The following is a 19339-nucleotide window of genomic DNA, read 5'->3' as shown; positions in this document are numbered from 1 at the left end:
TTAGCTCAGAGATCCCCAAACTCCTGCAATTCTTCTATTTCATAACATATTTGTGTCCTTGCCTACTTGCTCTTAAAAATGGTGCTGGGATTTATCCAAATACATTTATATGTGTGTATAAATGCACTCTCCCTGAAATTAATAGCAAACATTCTGGGAGTAACAAAAGCAGGACTGCATATACGAAAACTTTTGCTCTATGCTAGGGCTAATAACAATTCATTTTAACACAGATTTTTGAGCCCCTTCAATAGGCAAATATGCTTGAGATAAATTAGGCCATTCACTACCTTCAAAAATTACACTATGCATTATGGAAACTGATAAATAGGGAGGATTCTTAGTAACTTAGTAATTGCTCATAATTATTTTTTAATCAGAAGACCTTTCTTAATAGACATGGAGAGTTTGGAAGAGTTATAAGTGTACAAGATTAGAAAGCTGACGGGCTCAGGGCCCAACCCACTTACTAGCTGTGCAGTCTTAGGTCATCTCAACCTGTTTTCTCATCTGCAAATAAGATTGATGAAAAGGAGAGTTTAATGAGGATTTAAAGATGAAATGGAATAACGCACATTAGAGTGTCCTCTGAACTGTAAAGTACTTGGAGTTGTGTAACATACTTGTAAAGAACAAGACTCAGGACCGGCAGCCCTGATTCAGACCCCGGCTCTGCCACCTACTGGCTGCGGGACCTTGGGACACTTACCTAACCTGTATCTCGTGGTTTACTCTAAGTAAAGTGGGCGTAACAGTACCTCCATCACATCTTTTTAGAATTAAACAGTATAATATACATAAAACCTTGAGCACAACGTCTAGCATATAGTAAATACTCAACGTATGTTAGTTATTATGTTTTTTATCAACATCTTTTATTAGTGTGGTATCAATGACTGCACTTTATTGTTATGCATATATTTCTATATCAAGGGCAAAGATTTTGTTTTATTCATACCCGTGATATCCCAAATCCTGAGCATGGGTACACATAGGGTCAAAGAAATATTTTATAAACTATATATATATTTACTTATATAAAAATAAATCTCATTGCCATTGTCAGTTGTCTTGGAGATACGTATGCACTTCAGATGGGGACGCTATTTGAAGAAGATAACATTTGGAAAGGACAGGAATGAACCTTTTTAATTCGAATAGTCAGACCCATCCCACAATGCCATCCAAGGAAAGAAGGCTGCACTTGTCTGCCACTAGACATAACAGTTCTATCCATGTGTGTGGATATCAAAAAATGGCACATAATACAGATATCCCAGCTCTCATTCTATTTCTACGAAGAAATGAGGTTTGGACATTCCTAAATACATCTAGTTCTCCCTCATGAGGATGACAAAATGTCAGTGCTGTCCATTTTCACAAAGGTCAGGGTGTTGCCATGAAAACCAGAGACCAGTAAGTCAAAACGAGCTGCCTGATCATGTTAATTATGTGATTGCTTTCCTGGGGATGAAGGAATTCTAAACTAAAAAGAGGATAAGCTATAAATTATATATCAAATGTGTTTTATGAAAGCACAGCAGAAGAAAGATGCTTTAAAGCAATCCACAATTCATTTTACTTTCTAGAGCAACTGTTGCTCACAGCGGTAAACTCTTCAATGCAGAATGGCTAGAAAAATCAATTTACTTCTATAATAAAAAGGCTATTTGTTTCCTTGTAGAATCATGTGACACTGTTAGGCCTCTTCATAAATAATCACTCTGGACAATGTCCGTGGTTTACAAATTCCCTAATTACACCACCGATCATGTACCACTGAATATGCCTTATGCTGTGGAAATAGACACTACCGCCATTTTAATAGACATTTTGACATAACATGAAGCTGGCTCTTTCATGCTTTGTCAAGAGCAAAATGAAACAACCAGTGAACACAATGTTCGATCAACAGATCAGAGCCACATGTTCTTTAGAGCTAATAAGGTTTAATTAACAGATGCATTAGTAGCTAACTTGTCAACTAAAAAATAGAAGGAGGGTTTTCTTATAACACATGAAGACTTTATTAACAAATATTCTACCAATGCATGATTGCATTTTATGATCCATCCTGCTAGTCTGTAGAAGCATACAATGCTACAATAAAAACATGGCCTAATTTTAAAACCACACAAAAACTCATATAATGTCATTGATCGGAATGATATGTAACTCATTCTGAGCTAATACGCTTGTGGATAGAATTTAGTACCATTTTATTAATATGGTTTTATATTGCATTTTATTCCTAAGCAAGAATATTTCTGTTTAAATGTCTTCTAAATATATTTTGTTTACAAGTATTATTTAGACAGAATTGGTAAAAGTGCACTTATGTTTCATGTATACAGGACGGTAATTCAAACTAAATGCATTTTAGATACAGACATTTGAACTGTTTGTGATTTTAATATTTCTGCTTCAAATATTTAAATTACCAGTATATTTCATGTTGTGCATAGACCTTTTTTTAAAGTGTAATGATATGCTTCTCATTTCACATCTTTTTAATCTAGTCATCATTACTGACAGAACATCTCTAAAATTGGAGAAATTCTGATTTATTTACCCGTCATGTCACCAGACTTGAGAGGAGTCTGGTGTCCTCAATTATTCCTCTTCCCTGCAAAACATGGTCATGTCCTTTCTTCTAAAGCTTTCAGCCCTGATCCTAAGCTGTGTCTTAGGCTGACTTTCACCCAAAAGGACTTTCCAGGCTCTAATTCCTTACTCAGAGAGGTAAGAAGGCAGACACAATATGATTTGAGGTTTCTAAGATGGAGTCACTCATCAAAAACACATTTCTCACAGTACATCTCTGGACCCTGAAACCTCACTACTTGAGCTCATTCCACTGAGAGGCTGTGTGTTTTGTAGAAGGAGCCTGGGTTCTGCAGCCAGAATTGACCTATGTTCAACACCTTACTTCACTGCTTAGACACTGGGAAGCCTCGTAAAGTTACTGTGCTTTCTAAAGCTCAGGTTTCTCATCTGTAAAATGGGTATAATCACAACAGTACCTACTTCAAATGGCGTCTGAGGATTCAGTGAAGTACTCATTGGAAAGTGTTTAGCCCAGCAACTGGAATAATATAATAAATACTCCAAATATCTTAGATTTTTTGTAAATAGGTATTCTATGTTATATGGTCTATAATTTGAAACACTTCAGCATCTGGTAATGCTTTGTTTCTTAAAGTGGGTGTGGGTCTGTGTGCATGTCCACTGTTTAAGCTGCATGTTCACAGCTCATACATTCTTCTGTGTTTTCATTACGCTGCCATAGAAGTTTTTTAGAAAAATTAGACACTGTGATGAACATTTGTGTGCTGTAAGTTTTAATGTATATTCTAGTGTTATTGCTAATATTTAAATTATGCCACTCAGGAATACACCCCAGATGTGGTTAGGTAGCATCTTAAAGACCCATGCCCTGGGTCCACTCTTCTCAGTAAGCTGGGACAAGACAAGCATCATTATGTTGAGCTGCACTGGAGGATTTCTAATCCAGCATAATGTCGAAAGGGGTCTTCTTCAGTGAAATGAATACCGTTCAAGATGTGCCTTGGTTAGAACAGGGTAAGGCCTTGCCCCAGTTTCGTGAGTGGGATCTGAGACTAGCAAACAGGACCTAACATCCTAACACACTCTGGAGCGGGGTTCTCAGAGAAGGGGAGAGTGTTGTGCCCCACCATCAACAGAGGATGTGGTCACATGACACAACTAGAATGTCACCTGAATCTCTTTTTGAATATTTAACACCTGCCATAGTGATCCTTTTGTGCAAGGCCCTTGTCAAAGGTGTAACTGAATATCAGAATCACCTGAGAGAGTAAAGAAAAATATCCTTTTAATATAAGATGATGTAACATTTTACAGCATGCTGCCAGCTCTTAGATTAGATTTGGAATCTGAGATTGTAAACTTAAATCAGGATGTATCTATAGGATACTTTTGGGACCCATTTCCCTCTCTATAACATGAAAGGTGTTAGGTAATCTATAAGTGCCCTCAGTATTTAAAAACTATTCCAATTATTGGGACATATAGAAATCTTTTAAAAATGTTTTACAAAATAAGTATCATCTGGGGACCTGCCCCAATAATCTTTTTTTTTACATAGATATTCAGAACTCATAAATATCCAAAAATGGCACCACCAAAATGCCAACTGTAATGATTTTTTAAATTTATTTAATGTCTTTCCTAAACTCACTGATATCCCACCATGAAGGATGAAAAATTAAGACTATGAAAATCAATGAGGCCCTTTTAATATTAAAATGTATTCATTTGTAAGCAGATTTTGGGGGGAAAGTTCTTGGCACTAGTGGTAGTTCTAATCTCTATTTTGGAGCTCTTGAAAGAAATCGCTTTGACTTAAGACATTCCAAACTGTAAAATGAAACCTAGATACTACAAACATAATAGTTGTTCTATCTGATGCTGGAAGATCTAGAATTCTAGAACTTTTACTACTGCATAAAGCAAAATGGTGATCAAACTGTTAGTCTTATGGCTACTTCTATTTACTTCTCTGTTCTTTAACTGATAACAGTAGATTGATAGTGACATCTACGAACATAAGAATCTAAAGTGTTATCCTAATTACGTAAGTAGTAAATATGATATTACTTCCCACAGCTCTGTCTTCTCCTCTAGTCAAAAGATCCAGAGCGAGTTCTGGCATAAGAGCTTTAAATAATATACCCTAATTTATATTCCATTCTAAACTATAAATTTGATGGAGACATTTATTCTTCATTAGTTAAGGAATATATTTGCTATAAGTCTTTCTTTAACTCTAGTAAATGATTGCTAGTTACTATAATTTTAAATGTAAATTATGGAACTAACTAATGGTGTTCAGTCCTCATTAGATTAATCTATATTTAGTCATTTAAAATTCAGATAGTTCCCATGTCCCCATTGCTTGCACTTATAAAAGAATAAAGGATATAGGAAGCATAAATTGGCTATTCTTTCCTATTTCTCATTGATTTGTTCTTATCTGAATGTAATCTGGGAATTTCAAAAAGTGTTTAACTCTGCCAGGGAAGGAAATCTTCCACACAGGACTCAGTAATTAGACAACAGCTAATTAGCACTGTTAAACTGTAACTTGTAAGGTAGAACCTTTGTCTCGATATCTGGGGAAAAAAGTGTTGGGTATCTTAAGATAATAATTGGAGAAAAATTGTAAATCCAATGTTATTTCCATAATTACATAGATTCAATTTTACATGAGAAAATTCTAATATATAAACACAATTAATGTTTATTGAACTATTATATAAAATAGAGAATTAATTTAGTGTATCCTACCTTTGCATTTATGCTCTCACAAAACTAAGTAGTAGAAATATTGATATAATTCATGCTTCTCAAAACAACTTACAACTTACTGACAAGGCCAACTAAAAACGTTTCAAATATTCCCTCTCACTCCTTTAAATGATCTCACTGAAAAGAGAATTAGTGTAATTGCTACTTTCTGTAAATCTCTCTCCCTTATTCTCTCTCTTGTTTCCACCTTCCCTCCCTCCTTCAATTCTCAATCCTTTCACTTGAAGGAAAATAAGAGCTCACTTCCACTATCAAAATCCATGCATCAATATTAAAGTATCTGGGACAAATGTAATCCTTCATAGGCCTCCTCCTGCTGATGAAGAGGTATTGCAGGCCTTAACAACAGTGTAAATACAGGAAACTTTCCACTGGATATTCCCCTATTTCATATAAATTGAGGAGCTCTTTTTCTTCGATTTCCATTGACCACTCTTTTTTCATTTTCTTCATGGTTTCCGCTTTTTTCCACCATCTCCTTGGATATTTTTTTATCTTTGCTTCATATTCTCTTGGATAAGCTCATCCACTTCTAATTAATGCAATTGCTTATGAAATTCATGTTTTACTTCTGACCTTTCTCCTGGTCATCAAACCTAATTTTCTAATTGGTCGCCAGAAACACAAGGATATCTTACCAATCTCTCAGCTACAATTAATCCCAAATCAATTTGTCCTTTCAAACCTCTCCTAAAACCTAAAATCTCTCACTCAGAATGTGGCATTACCATATCTAAACAACCGAGTATAACATTTTGCAACCATAGATGTACAACATACCTTGGAAGGGATTGAAGAACTCATCTAAGTAAATAGTTTCCAACTACGTGTGTTTAAATTAATACTGTGTGAAAATGGATACGTGTGTGAATTCAAGTCAGAATCCTTTGTCCAAATATAGTGTTACATACAAATTCTTTATATAAAAGAGATTTATGTTTAGCGCTGATTGAAGTTAGAAGGGGGAAAAAGGGGGTAAAATTCTCAGCTGGTTATTTACCTTACCCTGCAGTTCAGTAGCCTTTGAGAATATTCCAAAAAAAATCCCTAGTTATCATTGGAACACCATTTGGAAATCACTTACCCAGCTGATCCCTTTATTCTATAGATGAAAGTTTTGAGGTCCAGCCAGACCCAAGGTCATAAAGCCATCAAATGGTAAATTTGGGCCTGGACACGAGTCCAGGGCTCTGCACCACGTGAAGCTGTCTGCTGTCAGTCAGGCATCTCTTAAACTGACTCAAGAACACTGGTCACTGACTTAACGGCCCCTTAACGGGAGAGGTTGTGAGTGCTCCTCAGCACCTCAGCTGATTCCCAGCAATCTCTTCAGCTAAGTAAATAGTACGCCCCCACCCCCCCCCACACACTCCAATCTGCAGACTCTTTTTTCTTATGTTCCTTTTTTTCCCATTCTATTTCCTCAAACTCCTTAAAAATATGCCAAAGCTGTAGTGGGGAGATAAGTAATCTAAGATGCAGAGAGGTTAGCTGACTTCTCAGAGGAAGTTCTCAAGTGAGTCTCATGCTTTCTCTATTAGCTAAGCCTTCTGTGTCTTTTCCTCTCTCACCTGACACACCCCTAAAGCATTGCTTGTGCCCACTACCTTATTACTTCCTAAGAACAATTTTCTGCCTTCTTTCTCACATTATCTCTAAATGACTCACTGAATCCCTCCTGGCAACGCAAAGGTAGTCTACACTGTTGGGGAAGCAGGAAAAGTTTTCTTTGCACAGTTGCTTGGTTGACTAGGAAGCCTCCGGAATGGCTCCTGAACTGTCTTTTATTTCTCCACCATTCTCCCTCTAACTGTGTTTTTTTGGAACTCTGCAGATTCATCCAATGACTAGGTCCCCAAAACACCAATCTGATCACACTGTTCCCTTGATAAAATTCTTTGATCATTCTTGATTGCGTGAATGAGATCTGATGACATTCATTTTCTTCTAAGATCTAGTGCCATATAAGCCTCATTCTTCCTCCAGTCAGATGCCATCTGCTCTATGGAACTCGTGCTGACCAGATTCAGTAATTTCACCCTGTACACTTCTATATCACTCTGATAGTTTATAAAGCACACAGTCGACTCTATCTGTTATTAAAGTTTTTCAAGTGTATTCCCACTGGGATATAAAATCCATTATGAATTAGATCCTATACATTTTTATTTCTTCCTATATCCCCTTTCCTATAGAGGTTGTTGAATAAATATTTTTTGGATTGAATATGCACTATATTTCATGAATTAACCCCAAAATTGTGGGTGACAGCTATACTCAATTTCTTCTGCTATACTAGAACACGTGGCATTATTCCTACCTGCATCGTCAGTTAACTTCTCTCTAATTTAAATTTCCAAGCCTCAGTCTTCCTCCACTAAGGACAGTTTCTTTAGTGCTGAGAGCCTGTGAAATAAAGGTCAGATATACCAAACGGAAGGAAAAAATACCAATGATGTGAGCTGTAAATGACATGAGCTGTGGGTTTTCTATCTTCATTAAGAAACTTCAGAAGTTTCAGGAGGTCTTTGTAAACTGCTCCCATCTGATCCATCCCACCTTTACTCTGTGTAATTTCAGCAATCTCTCTCTTAGGTCATTGAGCACATGCTAATATGGCACTTGGCAAGCCTTCTGAAGGTATCTTTACCCTAAAAACCTTCAAGCATGGATTTTTGACTATTTGAATGGTTGATACCAAAGACAACAGGGAACTGGACAAAAGCTCCAACACCACAGTCTCCATCTAGCTACCTGAAGCTAAGTGATAACTACAACAATAATACAAATGATAATATTTAATGTGGACAATGGACATTTTCTCAAACTTACTTAAGTGTGAGTATAAACATCTTTAGAAAACTTTGCTATTTCTGCTATCTTTCTTTTCTCATCTTAAACAAACAATCTGAATAAAAGCCATATTACTTATTCAAACACAGATTCCAGACAAGTCCCCTAGCCACCCCCAACACTTCCAGACTGTCGCATTTACACGTCTCCTCTGTAGAAAATCTGCATCATCCACTGCGCAATGCAAGACTACCATCAGGGAGGAGAAGAAATAATTCCAACTTATTAAATAATATTTTAAATAAAAACATATTTAAGGAGTTAAACCTATTTTCAAATACGCAAGATTAAGCATATAATATTCTTCTTGGTAAATTTTACATAGCTAAATATGAATTTATATAACCAGGCCTAACATACAGGCTAACATTAACACCATCCCTTACTGAAAGCACCAATGAAAGGAATTGGGTATCTCTGCGAGTATGCAGAGCCCAACATTTCCTAAAGAATGCTCTGTGTACAGGGTCAGTGAAAACAGTCTTTTTCAGTTCAGTGTCTCTCTGGGAAATTCACTCAGCACAATAAAAATTTAAGGCTCTAAGGACCACAGTGCAGTGTAGATATCTGTTGGCCACATTTAGTTCCAGTCCCAATGCTGTAGGTGAAGAGGAAACCTATGAACAGAAAATGGGAAAGGCTGTAGAAGAGATAATTCCTTGTGTTTTAGGGTGACAGTCTCCCTACTGACTCACTGCTTGAAACACTGTGCTTCTTCCTAGCCCATATCAGGGACAGATATACTGCCCCTTCCAATAAGCACCAGAGTCAACTGAGAGAGAGGAAGCTTCAGCACTTAGAGTAAATTCAGTCTGTATGAACCAGTCCTGCCTGAGGCCAGCGTGAAAAGTAGCCAATCAACCATTTGGAAAAGAGGAAACTGACTCCATAATCAGGAGACTCTGAAGTTCAGAGTGTATCTCATTTTAAAGTTGTGTTTCTTTCATTGTCTCCTCAGCCATTCAATTCTTTAAAAATATGGAAACAGATAAAAGATAGATGAAAGACTTCACAAACAGAATAGAGACAGCAGCAGAAAATCTTGGATGTTAGGAATGAAACGAGCAATTGCAAGGTAATCTCAGGAACCCTTGCAGCGTAATTCTAGAATGTGGACCACCCTAGCTTGATCAGCTTGAAGATGATCAGCTTAACAAGAGACCCAATAAAATATACACATAAGTGAGGAATAGGGAAAGACTGAGATTGTGCCTCAATCTATAGAAAATATATTGTTTGTATAGACAAAAAACAGTTAGTTACATGGGGGTTTAACTTAATTTCCTAGTAAGTCCATAGAGTTCAGCTTTGTTATTATTTATTTCTTAATAGGGTTTCAAAAATCTAGGTTAGAGATCAGCACACTATGGTCTGTAGGCAAAATATGGCCCACCATCTGTTTTTGTAAATAAAGTTTTATGGCAACACAGCTGTGCCCATTCATTTTATTGTCTGTGCCAGCTTCTGTACTGTAATAGAGAACAGTTGCAACAGAAACTACATGGCCTGCAAAGCCGAAATATTTACTATCTTGCCCTTTACAGAAAAAGATTACCGACCTCTGTTCTCCAACATTAATTTGGAGGTCATGGATTGAACCTCACAATTTTGGAGTCCAGGAAGAAGACAAATTTTTCTGTGTCCAGTAAGTCAGGAACCAATTACCTAACTTTTGACTGCATAGAAGCTTCCTCTGTGCTTCCTCCTGCTTCCTCCAAAGCACTGTCAGGTCCTACATGTGATAGTCTTAATTCCGACTCCCTCTAACATAAAACCACCTATCATTCACTGTAGTCATCCTATAGAACTTCAGTTTTAATCAGCAGAATTTCATGAGTTTCTATTCTTCCTTAACCGGAAAAATGCAAAGAAGTAAATCCAGTGACGTGGACTTCGTCATTTTTCTTTTGCCCTCCTGCTCATTAAGCATCCTGTGTTGTGTGCCACAGCCCGAGGTGATCGAGAACTTTGATTTCACAGATGTGAATACCTGTACAGACATTTGTTAACTATCATACTTATAGTAACTAGTCAGGTAGTCAGCAGCAAAGCTAAAATTCCAAACTCATTTTCTCAGCTGGGCACCTCTGTGCACCTATACTTATGTTGCTGTCTCTGGATTAATCCTCTAAATCCTGCTCCATTTTCTGCTATATAAAATGCTCATGTACTCTAATAAGAGAGGAAAAAATTATCTACTCTGTATTGTGTCTTCTGCTGTATTTGCCCAGCAGATGTCTCACCACGAGAATTCCACAGATCACCAGTCTCACTGTTTATATCTTCTAGGCATGATGCAGATGCTTCTGAGTTTACTATCAACCTACAAGTGTGTCAGGTCACGCAAAGGAATACGTGCAGGCTAATGAGCACCCAAAGACTTTAACACGGAACAACACTGGAGGAGGCAATGAAATGTTTTTCAGCAAGCCCTCTGAAGATTAAAAAACCACTGTAACAATTATATTTATGTAAATGAATAACAACTAAGTGACAGTATTTCAAGGGTTGATTTTAACTGTTGTCAAAATTTTAGGCTAAAATTCACATGCATTATTCAGCCAGTATGTGAAGGATTTTCATTTTACAAAATGGCATTGTTAACAATTAAAATTTCAGTATATTTAATATTCAATGGATAAATTTATAATTACTATAATGTATTTTTTAAGTCATCTGTAGTCTAGCCAGATAAAATATAGCTTCAGTAATAATAATAAAATTGAAATATACCAATATAACTTGCTTATATTAATATTAATATCAATTCATATTAATCCTACAAGAATAGCAAGGAGTGAAGAATCACATAATATTCCTGGGACTTTCTTCATCTTGTATATTTTGCCAAATGCACCCTCCCTCCATTGTCACCATCACAATGCTACTTCCATCAAGATGTAACTCAAATGTCATTTTTCTGTGACACTTTCCTGGGTCACATTGAGAAAAGCATTCACAATTCCTACAAGGTCTGATCAAACTTGAAGTAAGTATAGCTTTCATCCCACTATAATTGTGCCTAATTTCTAAGTCATCTGACATCTAAGTAATTTGACGACTTAGATGGTAAGGTCCTTAGGGGCAAGGCCCACTTTTCTATCACCATATGACGTAGATCCAGATACAGAGCAATAACACAGTAAAAGAATCTACAAGAACCATGAATTTTAAATTGACAAAACAACAAATGCTCACAATGAAACAATTTGAATGTTTAGAGAATCAGGAGGAATCAGGAGGAAAAAAAGTTTCTAATGTTGAATTACTGTGAAAATAAGACAATCTATCATCACACATATCATAGTTTTTGTTATTCAATCAAATGCATGAGGCAAATTTCAAAATACATGTAGCCTCTCTTTTCAGTTTTTCTAAAATCAAATCATTGTCTTTTAAAAATATTAATAATTCCGTACACTTGTATTTACCTTCCTGACATATTTTATATTTCAGTTTTAAAAGTCCTCAAAAACATATCTACAGACATGCCTCTGTCATTAGAAAATGCTTTCCAAATGTATTAGGCAAAAGTACCTTATGGTACCTCATCCTCTTCTTAAGAAGTTTCACATATGTCTCTTAAAACACAGTAAAACTAGGATTCAATGTAAGAGTCTATATGAAAAACAAAAGGTTCAGAAATTTTTTTTTAAGTTTAAAATGTCTCCCTAAAATAGCTGATGTTTAACACATAAGAAAATCACTGACCACTTGGTCAATCCTAAATCCCTAAAATATTAACAATAGAAGTAGCAAAACCCAGCATCCAAGAGGGCCACACATATTCACTTATGTCTTAACAGTAGCTTCCTTCTCTTTGACTTCACTCACCCTGTGTGTGGGACTTTCCTCTGAATCCTATACAGCTCATAGAACTACTATAGTCCAACATTTTCCTCCACGCTATAGCTCGTTCGTTCTCAGCGTTGAAACTCCATCCCGGGAATATCTCTACATTTCATACTAAAGCACTGCTTTAAGTGTAGTCTTCTAGCAGGTGGGGACAAAAATAATTTTTATTGATATCAATTGAACCATGCAACTTCAGATTTACAGATCTTTATACTGTACTCTGGTATTCCACTCTGCTGTAAGCAAAATGGGACATCAAAGCCAGTTTCCACATGACGACAGAGTACATAATCGGTTTCAGTGACTCGTCCTTCAGGTTAAACACCGTCTTCTCCAAGCCGCCCTATCAAAATACAATCCCCTGCACAGGCCAGCCCCAGGAGCACGCCACCTGCACAGTCACCCTTAGAGGGCCCATGCTTGGTTTCATGCTCTGATGTTGCCATCACAAAATTGTTAGCAAGTTCTGAGCAAGGGATCCACTTTTTTATTTTCACTTGACACCACAAATTATGGAGCCAGTCCTGCCCCTGAGAGTGATAACATGATAAATCATAGTATAAATTGATTTATTGAATAGCTTTTCTTAAAATCAGTAGGGAATTACAACAAGAACAGGAAGAGAGACACCAAATGTCCATCTTGCAGAGGTAACAGAAGGAGGAAAGAAAACTTGAAAGGACAGCTATGTGCACAAAGTAGCTCATTTCTCTATTTAATAATTATTCACTGAGTACCTACTAAGTGTCGTGTATTGTTCCCGATGCTGAGATCACAACAATCAACAATAGGGACAAAGTCCCAGCCTTCATGGAGCTTCCCCTATAGGGAGGAGACTGACCATAGCCAGGTCTGCCTGTGGTGGGCGGGGGACAGCAAAGGGGAGTGTTTTGGAAGAGGACTTAATATATCTCCTTTATCTCTAGGATTGTTATGTTTGGTAACCAGACAAAATGGTGACAGTTAAGAAACTTTATTATAACTCAACTTCTATTACTAAGAGGCATTTCTTGAATATTTTCTGCTTTTCTGATCATCTTTTGGCATTTTCCTTTTAGGATTTTTGGAAATTTCATGAATCAATGCCGGTTATCTTCTCTACTTTGTCATTTACAAAACATAGTTTCAAATAGGTGACATAACTAGTCTATTTAAAAATGAATGTTAGCAATCATTTTGGGAGTAATTATATAATGTTCCCTCCTTCTCTCCATTTTGTGCTCCTTCTTTTGTCTAAGTTTAGTGGAGTATGAACTGTGCTCCCATCAGACAAGTCTCTTTAGATAGGAGCATTGATTCTTTGGATCTGAGTTAGTGTTACTAGTTCTGAAAAAGACACAAGCAAACAAAACTAGGACAACAACCAACCAAACAAAGCAATGCTTATAGTTAAGTGGAGACCAATTCTGGAAAATCATCCCTCCTAAATCAGGACAAATGATCCTGGATCCTACAAACTTGTTCTTAAGCTTACAGGAACTATCATAGTGGGAGGTCACCTAGCACACTGAAGTAGGCGATCAATGGATGTTGACTGAATGAATACATAAACAAATGATGACTGACTGGGCATACCAACAGCTTTCTCTTAGATATCCTAAAATGAGTCATCCCCTCGTGCTAGCAGCATTTGAAACATAGGTTAGATGAAAAATAGTGATTGTTGGTGTTGCTTTGCTTAGAAAAGGACACCCATCCAAACACAAGTACTTTTCACCACCCTAACTTCCTTTTATATTAATTGTAGCTGATGAAAATGGACCATTCCTTAGAAATAATGCAGAATGGTGAAAAGTCAGCACATTCGGTCAGCCTGAAGTATGGACCTATATCCTTTAAGGAGTGAAATCAATCCGATGTGCACTGCAATTTGGAGTCATGAGAAAACACACAATCACAGGTCAACCTGTTAACGTGCACGAGTCAAAATGCTGCCTGACTAGAAAGCAAAAGCCCACTGTTTAAACTGCCTCGAAACAGAGCATGTCTGCTAGCTACATTTGTGCTCCATGTCTTCAACACGTATTATTCACCCTAGGATGATATAAAAATCTTAAATTAAAATTCAATCTGGCAACAAGCTGGCAAAACAAAGAAAGCTACTTTGGAGTCCTCCAAATGCACACTGATTACAGTTCATAGAAGCCCAGGCTTTCAAACACCGAGAGTCCAGCGAGTGTGTCCTCCCACCCCGCAGCCCTGCACGTGTCCTCATCTACAGATGCACATAGCACTGAGAGAAAATTGATAACATATTTTCATTTTTAACCTTAGAAAGAATTTCACTCAACGATATTTTTATATTTCACCAGTTTCATTGTAAAGAGATTCTATCATAAGTTTCTTCGAAACGTCACATCTAATTACAACTTTAACAACTTTATCATTGTTTTTTATTGGTGGAAAATACATTTCTTTATATATCTTATAATTAAATACTCAAATTATCTATCTTAGGACTAAATAGTTTCTGTTTAAAATTTCTGAGAATTATCTTAACTCTTTAGACATTTATTGTTTAAATGTATTAATTAATATAATTTAAGGCTCTACAGAGGGTTCCTAGTTAATTACAACCCCCCACCACCTCCGAAACTGGTACTATTTAATCTGGAAGCCTATATCTATCACAGCCAATGCCACTAATTTTATTTGTACTATTTCTGTAAAACCTCATGTAAATCCAAATCAAAACAGAAGTAAAGATGTCTCTCAATGTAATATTTATTGGGCATTCAGAATGTTAGGATTTTGGTCTTAGGAAACTTGAAAAACAAGAATGTTCTTAGCTTGATTGAAGACTATTTTGTCTGCTGAATGTAAACAAATTACTGTGAACATCTTTTGCATCGTAAATATGCTTCTTACCTGTGCTGCTGGATATATTAACATCAATACTGATATCAGATATTCCTCCTCCCTTCAGAGATGCTACACATGTGTATGTCCCAAAATCCGTGAATTTTAAATCAATGATGTCCAAGTTTGTCGTTCCCGGGGAGACATCTGGATCAGTCTGTGTAATAACCATCCGCTCAGAACTTCTTAATGGACGACCATTTTTAAACCAACTAAATGTTAACTCCTCAGAAGGAACAGCTTCTACTTGGCAAGATATTTTCACCTCACGCCCAATCTGGATGTTGTCATCTTTGTGATAAGGATCAGGTGTGATCCAAAACCGTCCTTTTTTTAATGCTAAAACATAAAAATTCCATAAGTAGTTAGTGTTACTTTCATAATCTTAGGGATTCATTCACTCTAGGTAATTATCTCTGGGCTGAAATAATGCAAAACAACTAAAATAAAATATATACATATTTCTTTGTCATTTCCAAGTAGTGTGCATATCAATAAATCTCATTTAGCTAATCTAGAAATAATCTAAAGACCTAAGTCATTGGAAGACTCTAAACATTGATTTTTATAAATTGGATAATATTTTCCAGTGACATAAAAATTTTTAAGTCTATAAATGATACTTAAACATTGTCGCCACTGAATTTTGAATAAATGGTGCAACCTGTTTATATAAAGTCATTAGGTATTAGAATTAAAAATAATAATATGGATCATTAAGCCCAATTGCTTCCCTATGCCAGCCCTTAATTATGGCACAATTTCCCAAATGACTCAAATATTGCACAAATGTCATATTAAAGAAAATTCTTCTAAGGTTGTGTCTACATGCTGCCCAAATTTGGTAAGAATTGAGTCAGTTCACTTTCATGAGGCATTTTCATATGCTGAAATAATCTGAACTGAAAAAACAGGTGTTTTTAAAACACGTGCTGTGACTGCTCTCTTCCACCACACATGGCTGTTTCTAGTTGGAACTGTTTGCTGGCTCTCTCATGCAGATGGACAAAAGAACCTCTTGGCAGACGGCTTGGAAACATGCTGTGTGTGTGTCCCAACAGCAGTGCCGTCGGGGTCTGAGGTCAGGGCTGTTCTCACAACCCGGGTCAACAGTGACAACCAGCAGAGGCTGCCAGGGGAGCATCTACCGGCTTCCCAAGGGCTCTGGTCCTGACTTTGAATGATACTGTGGGACTCCATGCGGAAGAGAGTTTGCTCCTTTTTATGGCAGGGATGTTCTTGTATACACATTTCTCTTTTCCAACATTCTACCCATTTCCCTCTCCCTTAACATCGCCATCCCTATAAGATGAAATGTAGCAAATGCAGTGAAACATAATTATCAGAATAAAATAGTGTCCATTCACTTTTACCATTAAACCTAAATATATAATGACACTGGAAAGGTGATGTGAATTTAGAGGACCTGCAGATACTGAAGAGCTTCTAATTGCAGTTTGGCTACCATTCCTGAGTTTAACTTGAGTTTCCTTAGTTAGTCCAATAAAGACCAGGAAATATCATAGAAATCTGTAGAACTATGTAAGAATGCACTAGAGATTAATACAGTTTTAAATCTTAAAAAATTTTGCTTTTAATTTTCTTTACTCTTAAGCCCCAAATATTTTCCTCTGCCTTCTTCTTTGCATCTTAGTGTGGGGAGATAAATTAATATCAAAAGCAATGTTTATATCTTTCTTTTTATTGAAGAAATATTTACAGGACTCCTGTTCAGGACTAGGCAGTAAGAGGGGCCCCATTTCCATGAGATGAACACAGCAGACATACCCTGACTCTCATGTATTGTAAATTGTGTACTCATAGATTATAGTCCAATTTATCCCTCCAACACTTAGGATACGTATGTCTAGAAAAGCCACACACTGCATAGATATGAATTGTTTTATAAGTTTGAAGAAGTCTGAATCTTGAATCTTAGAAGAGAATCTTCCAAAATATTTTTTAGAAAATGCACAAAGCTTCAGTCTTAATGAAAACACGAAAAGACAAATATTTAAATCACATTCTCATATTGTTGTTTGTTACATTTTTCCATAGTAAAATGCAACTTACGAACCTGATTTATTCCTAATCATATCTGTATCGGTACATGACTCTAGGATGAAATTAGGAGAAATTATGGCATTCTATTACCTAGAGTCATATATTTATATTTTAATAGACACTGAATAATGACTTTACATTATATCTTTACATTGAAAGGGAAATGTGCTGAAAATGTCTACATCTGGCTACTATATTTGGTATATAATATTGTGCACATATAATTCAGATGTAATTGAAGTTCTATAGCACAAAGCAAATCATAAGATCACAGACATCCTTTTCTTTTTTTTTTTTTCTTGTGAGGAAGATCAGCCCTGAGCTAACATCCATGCCGATCCTCCTCTTTTTGCTGAGGAAGACCGGCCCTGAGCTAACATCTATTGTCAATCCTCCTCCCCTTTTTTCCCTTTTTCTCCCCAAAGCCCCAGTAGATAGTTGTATGTCACAGTTGCACACCCTTCTAGTTGCTGTATGTGGGACGCCGCCTCAACATGGCTAGACAAGCGGTGCATCGGTGCGTGCCCGGATCCGAACCCGGCTGCCAGTAGTGGAGCACGCACACTTAACTGCTAAACCACAGGGCCGGCCCCCATCCTTTTCTTTTTTTATAGATCTAAAAAATAGTGTGTCAAGAAGCATTTACTTTTGTTAGCACCATAAAATTTAAGTGAGTTTCCTTTAATTTGGTAAGAATTTTCCTTATCCTGTTTCTATAGTGAAATTATAAATCTAAATAAAAATATTAAACAGAAAATTCATAATTTTAAAAGTTTAAAAAATATATATTAATTTATTAATTGCTTCATATGGGAGTACCAATAAAACAAATTTCATTCCAAAGTTATATGTTGGTTGCCATATACAAACACAAGAAAAAACTCTGATGTTTCCACGGTTAACATTTATTTACCAGGCAGTCATTGTTTTCTACCTCCATTGTCTGCATAGTGACATAGTAAGGTGCTACGGACATTGAGAGAACTGCAAACCCATCAGACAAATTAGATTTAAACTACTAAACAATTCAAAAGCCACGGTTAAAAAAACCATGAAATCAAGATCTTTATTATCTGTTATGGACTGTTTTGTTCATGAGAAATAACTTTCAAAATCCAAAGTAAAAAATATTAAAGATTATAAATCTGGAAATCAATTAATGAATAAGATTAAAGATGATATGCAACTATATTTTTTGATAGAAAACAATATAATCAAGTGGATTTATAAGCATGAACTCAGTGCCACAAACATTTGTTGATCTCAGTATCAGACAATTCTATGATTTGGCCAAAGTCAATCATACTAGTCTTCCGAATGACAGATTCTGAAAAGGAAAAGAGGGACAGTCTGGCAAGTGAGCTAAAGTTAGGGAACGTCAGAATAAGTAGCATGGATCATTTCACTGGAGATGAATCTCTTTGAGTTCGTTTTATGTTACCCCATAACAAAATATCTAGTTTTGCATATAGAACAGAGATGCTCTAAGGGAAAAAAAAAAAAAGTGTGTGTGTGCATGTAGCCATCTATAGCAACAGAAGACAGTTAAATTTATTTGATTTTTTAACTTACTGTGGCTGCTCAAAAAGCTAAGAGCATAGATCTGTAAACCAGGCACAGGTACACTAAGAACTTGAAACCTAATCCTAGTTTTTGATTTCCATGTGGTCCAATATGTGCAATCTAATTTTTATGGGTCAAGTGCATCATTTATAAAAATAGGAGGTGATAGTACTAGGCTCCCTCTGAGGCCTATTGTGAGAAATAGCTTATTAGCAATAGTGCAGAGCTTCGAAACTAAGTGTTTAATATAATCAACTGGGAAGCAGGTTCCTTCGTTTATAATTAAACACTCTCTTTTTCAATGAACAATTTATAGTAGTTCACGCAATGTTAACGTCATTTCCTGCTACCAGTTAAGATTTCAAATGCTGAAAATCAATCTGCCATTAGAACCAGCGAATAACAGGGGTCCAATAGACATAACAAGACTCTATAGAACTAAAGAAATTCTATGGAAAAATAGAGGAGAAATCCCTTTCCCCAAATGCAATTTCTTAGTCTGAATATTGAAAATCCCCTAATACCAGCCTGAGAGAACATTAGGTTTAGCTTAATGTATCATAAATTGTGATGGATGAACCTCAAAAGGTACTTGTTTAGTCTGGCAATGCATGTAAAGAATTGGCATCAAGATGAGCCTCTGTTCTGGATAATCAGTTTAGAAACATTGCAATATAACCCATAGCCCCCTTTTTGAATATAGTGAGAACTGAATGCAAACTTGGCCCACATTTGCTTTCAACATGTTCCCCGCGAGGACACTCCAATAGCACTTGCTGAACTCCCTCTCCTTGGA

At 36.4% G+C, this 19339-nt stretch overlaps 1 protein-coding gene across 1 annotated transcript in view; it reads right to left on the bottom strand.

Moving 5' to 3' along the window:
• The window catches only part of MDGA2 (MAM domain containing glycosylphosphatidylinositol anchor 2), a 791668-nt gene that overhangs the window by 202339 nt on the left and 569990 nt on the right, over positions 1 to 19339 (bottom strand). The window contains exon 7 of the mRNA XM_004436360.3: positions 14926 to 15255. Within this exon, the coding sequence (XP_004436417.2) occupies positions 14926 to 15255 (330 nt within the window). The remainder of the gene's footprint in view (positions 1 to 14925; positions 15256 to 19339) is intronic.

Source organism: Ceratotherium simum, chromosome 3, assembly GCF_057802395.1.
Source record: "Ceratotherium simum simum isolate JZ-2026a chromosome 3, ASM5780239v1, whole genome shotgun sequence".
NCBI lineage: Eukaryota > Metazoa > Chordata > Mammalia > Perissodactyla > Rhinocerotidae > Ceratotherium > Ceratotherium simum.
The sequence above is the reverse complement of the archived record's forward strand: the minus strand, read 5'-3'. Positions and strand labels throughout refer to the sequence as shown.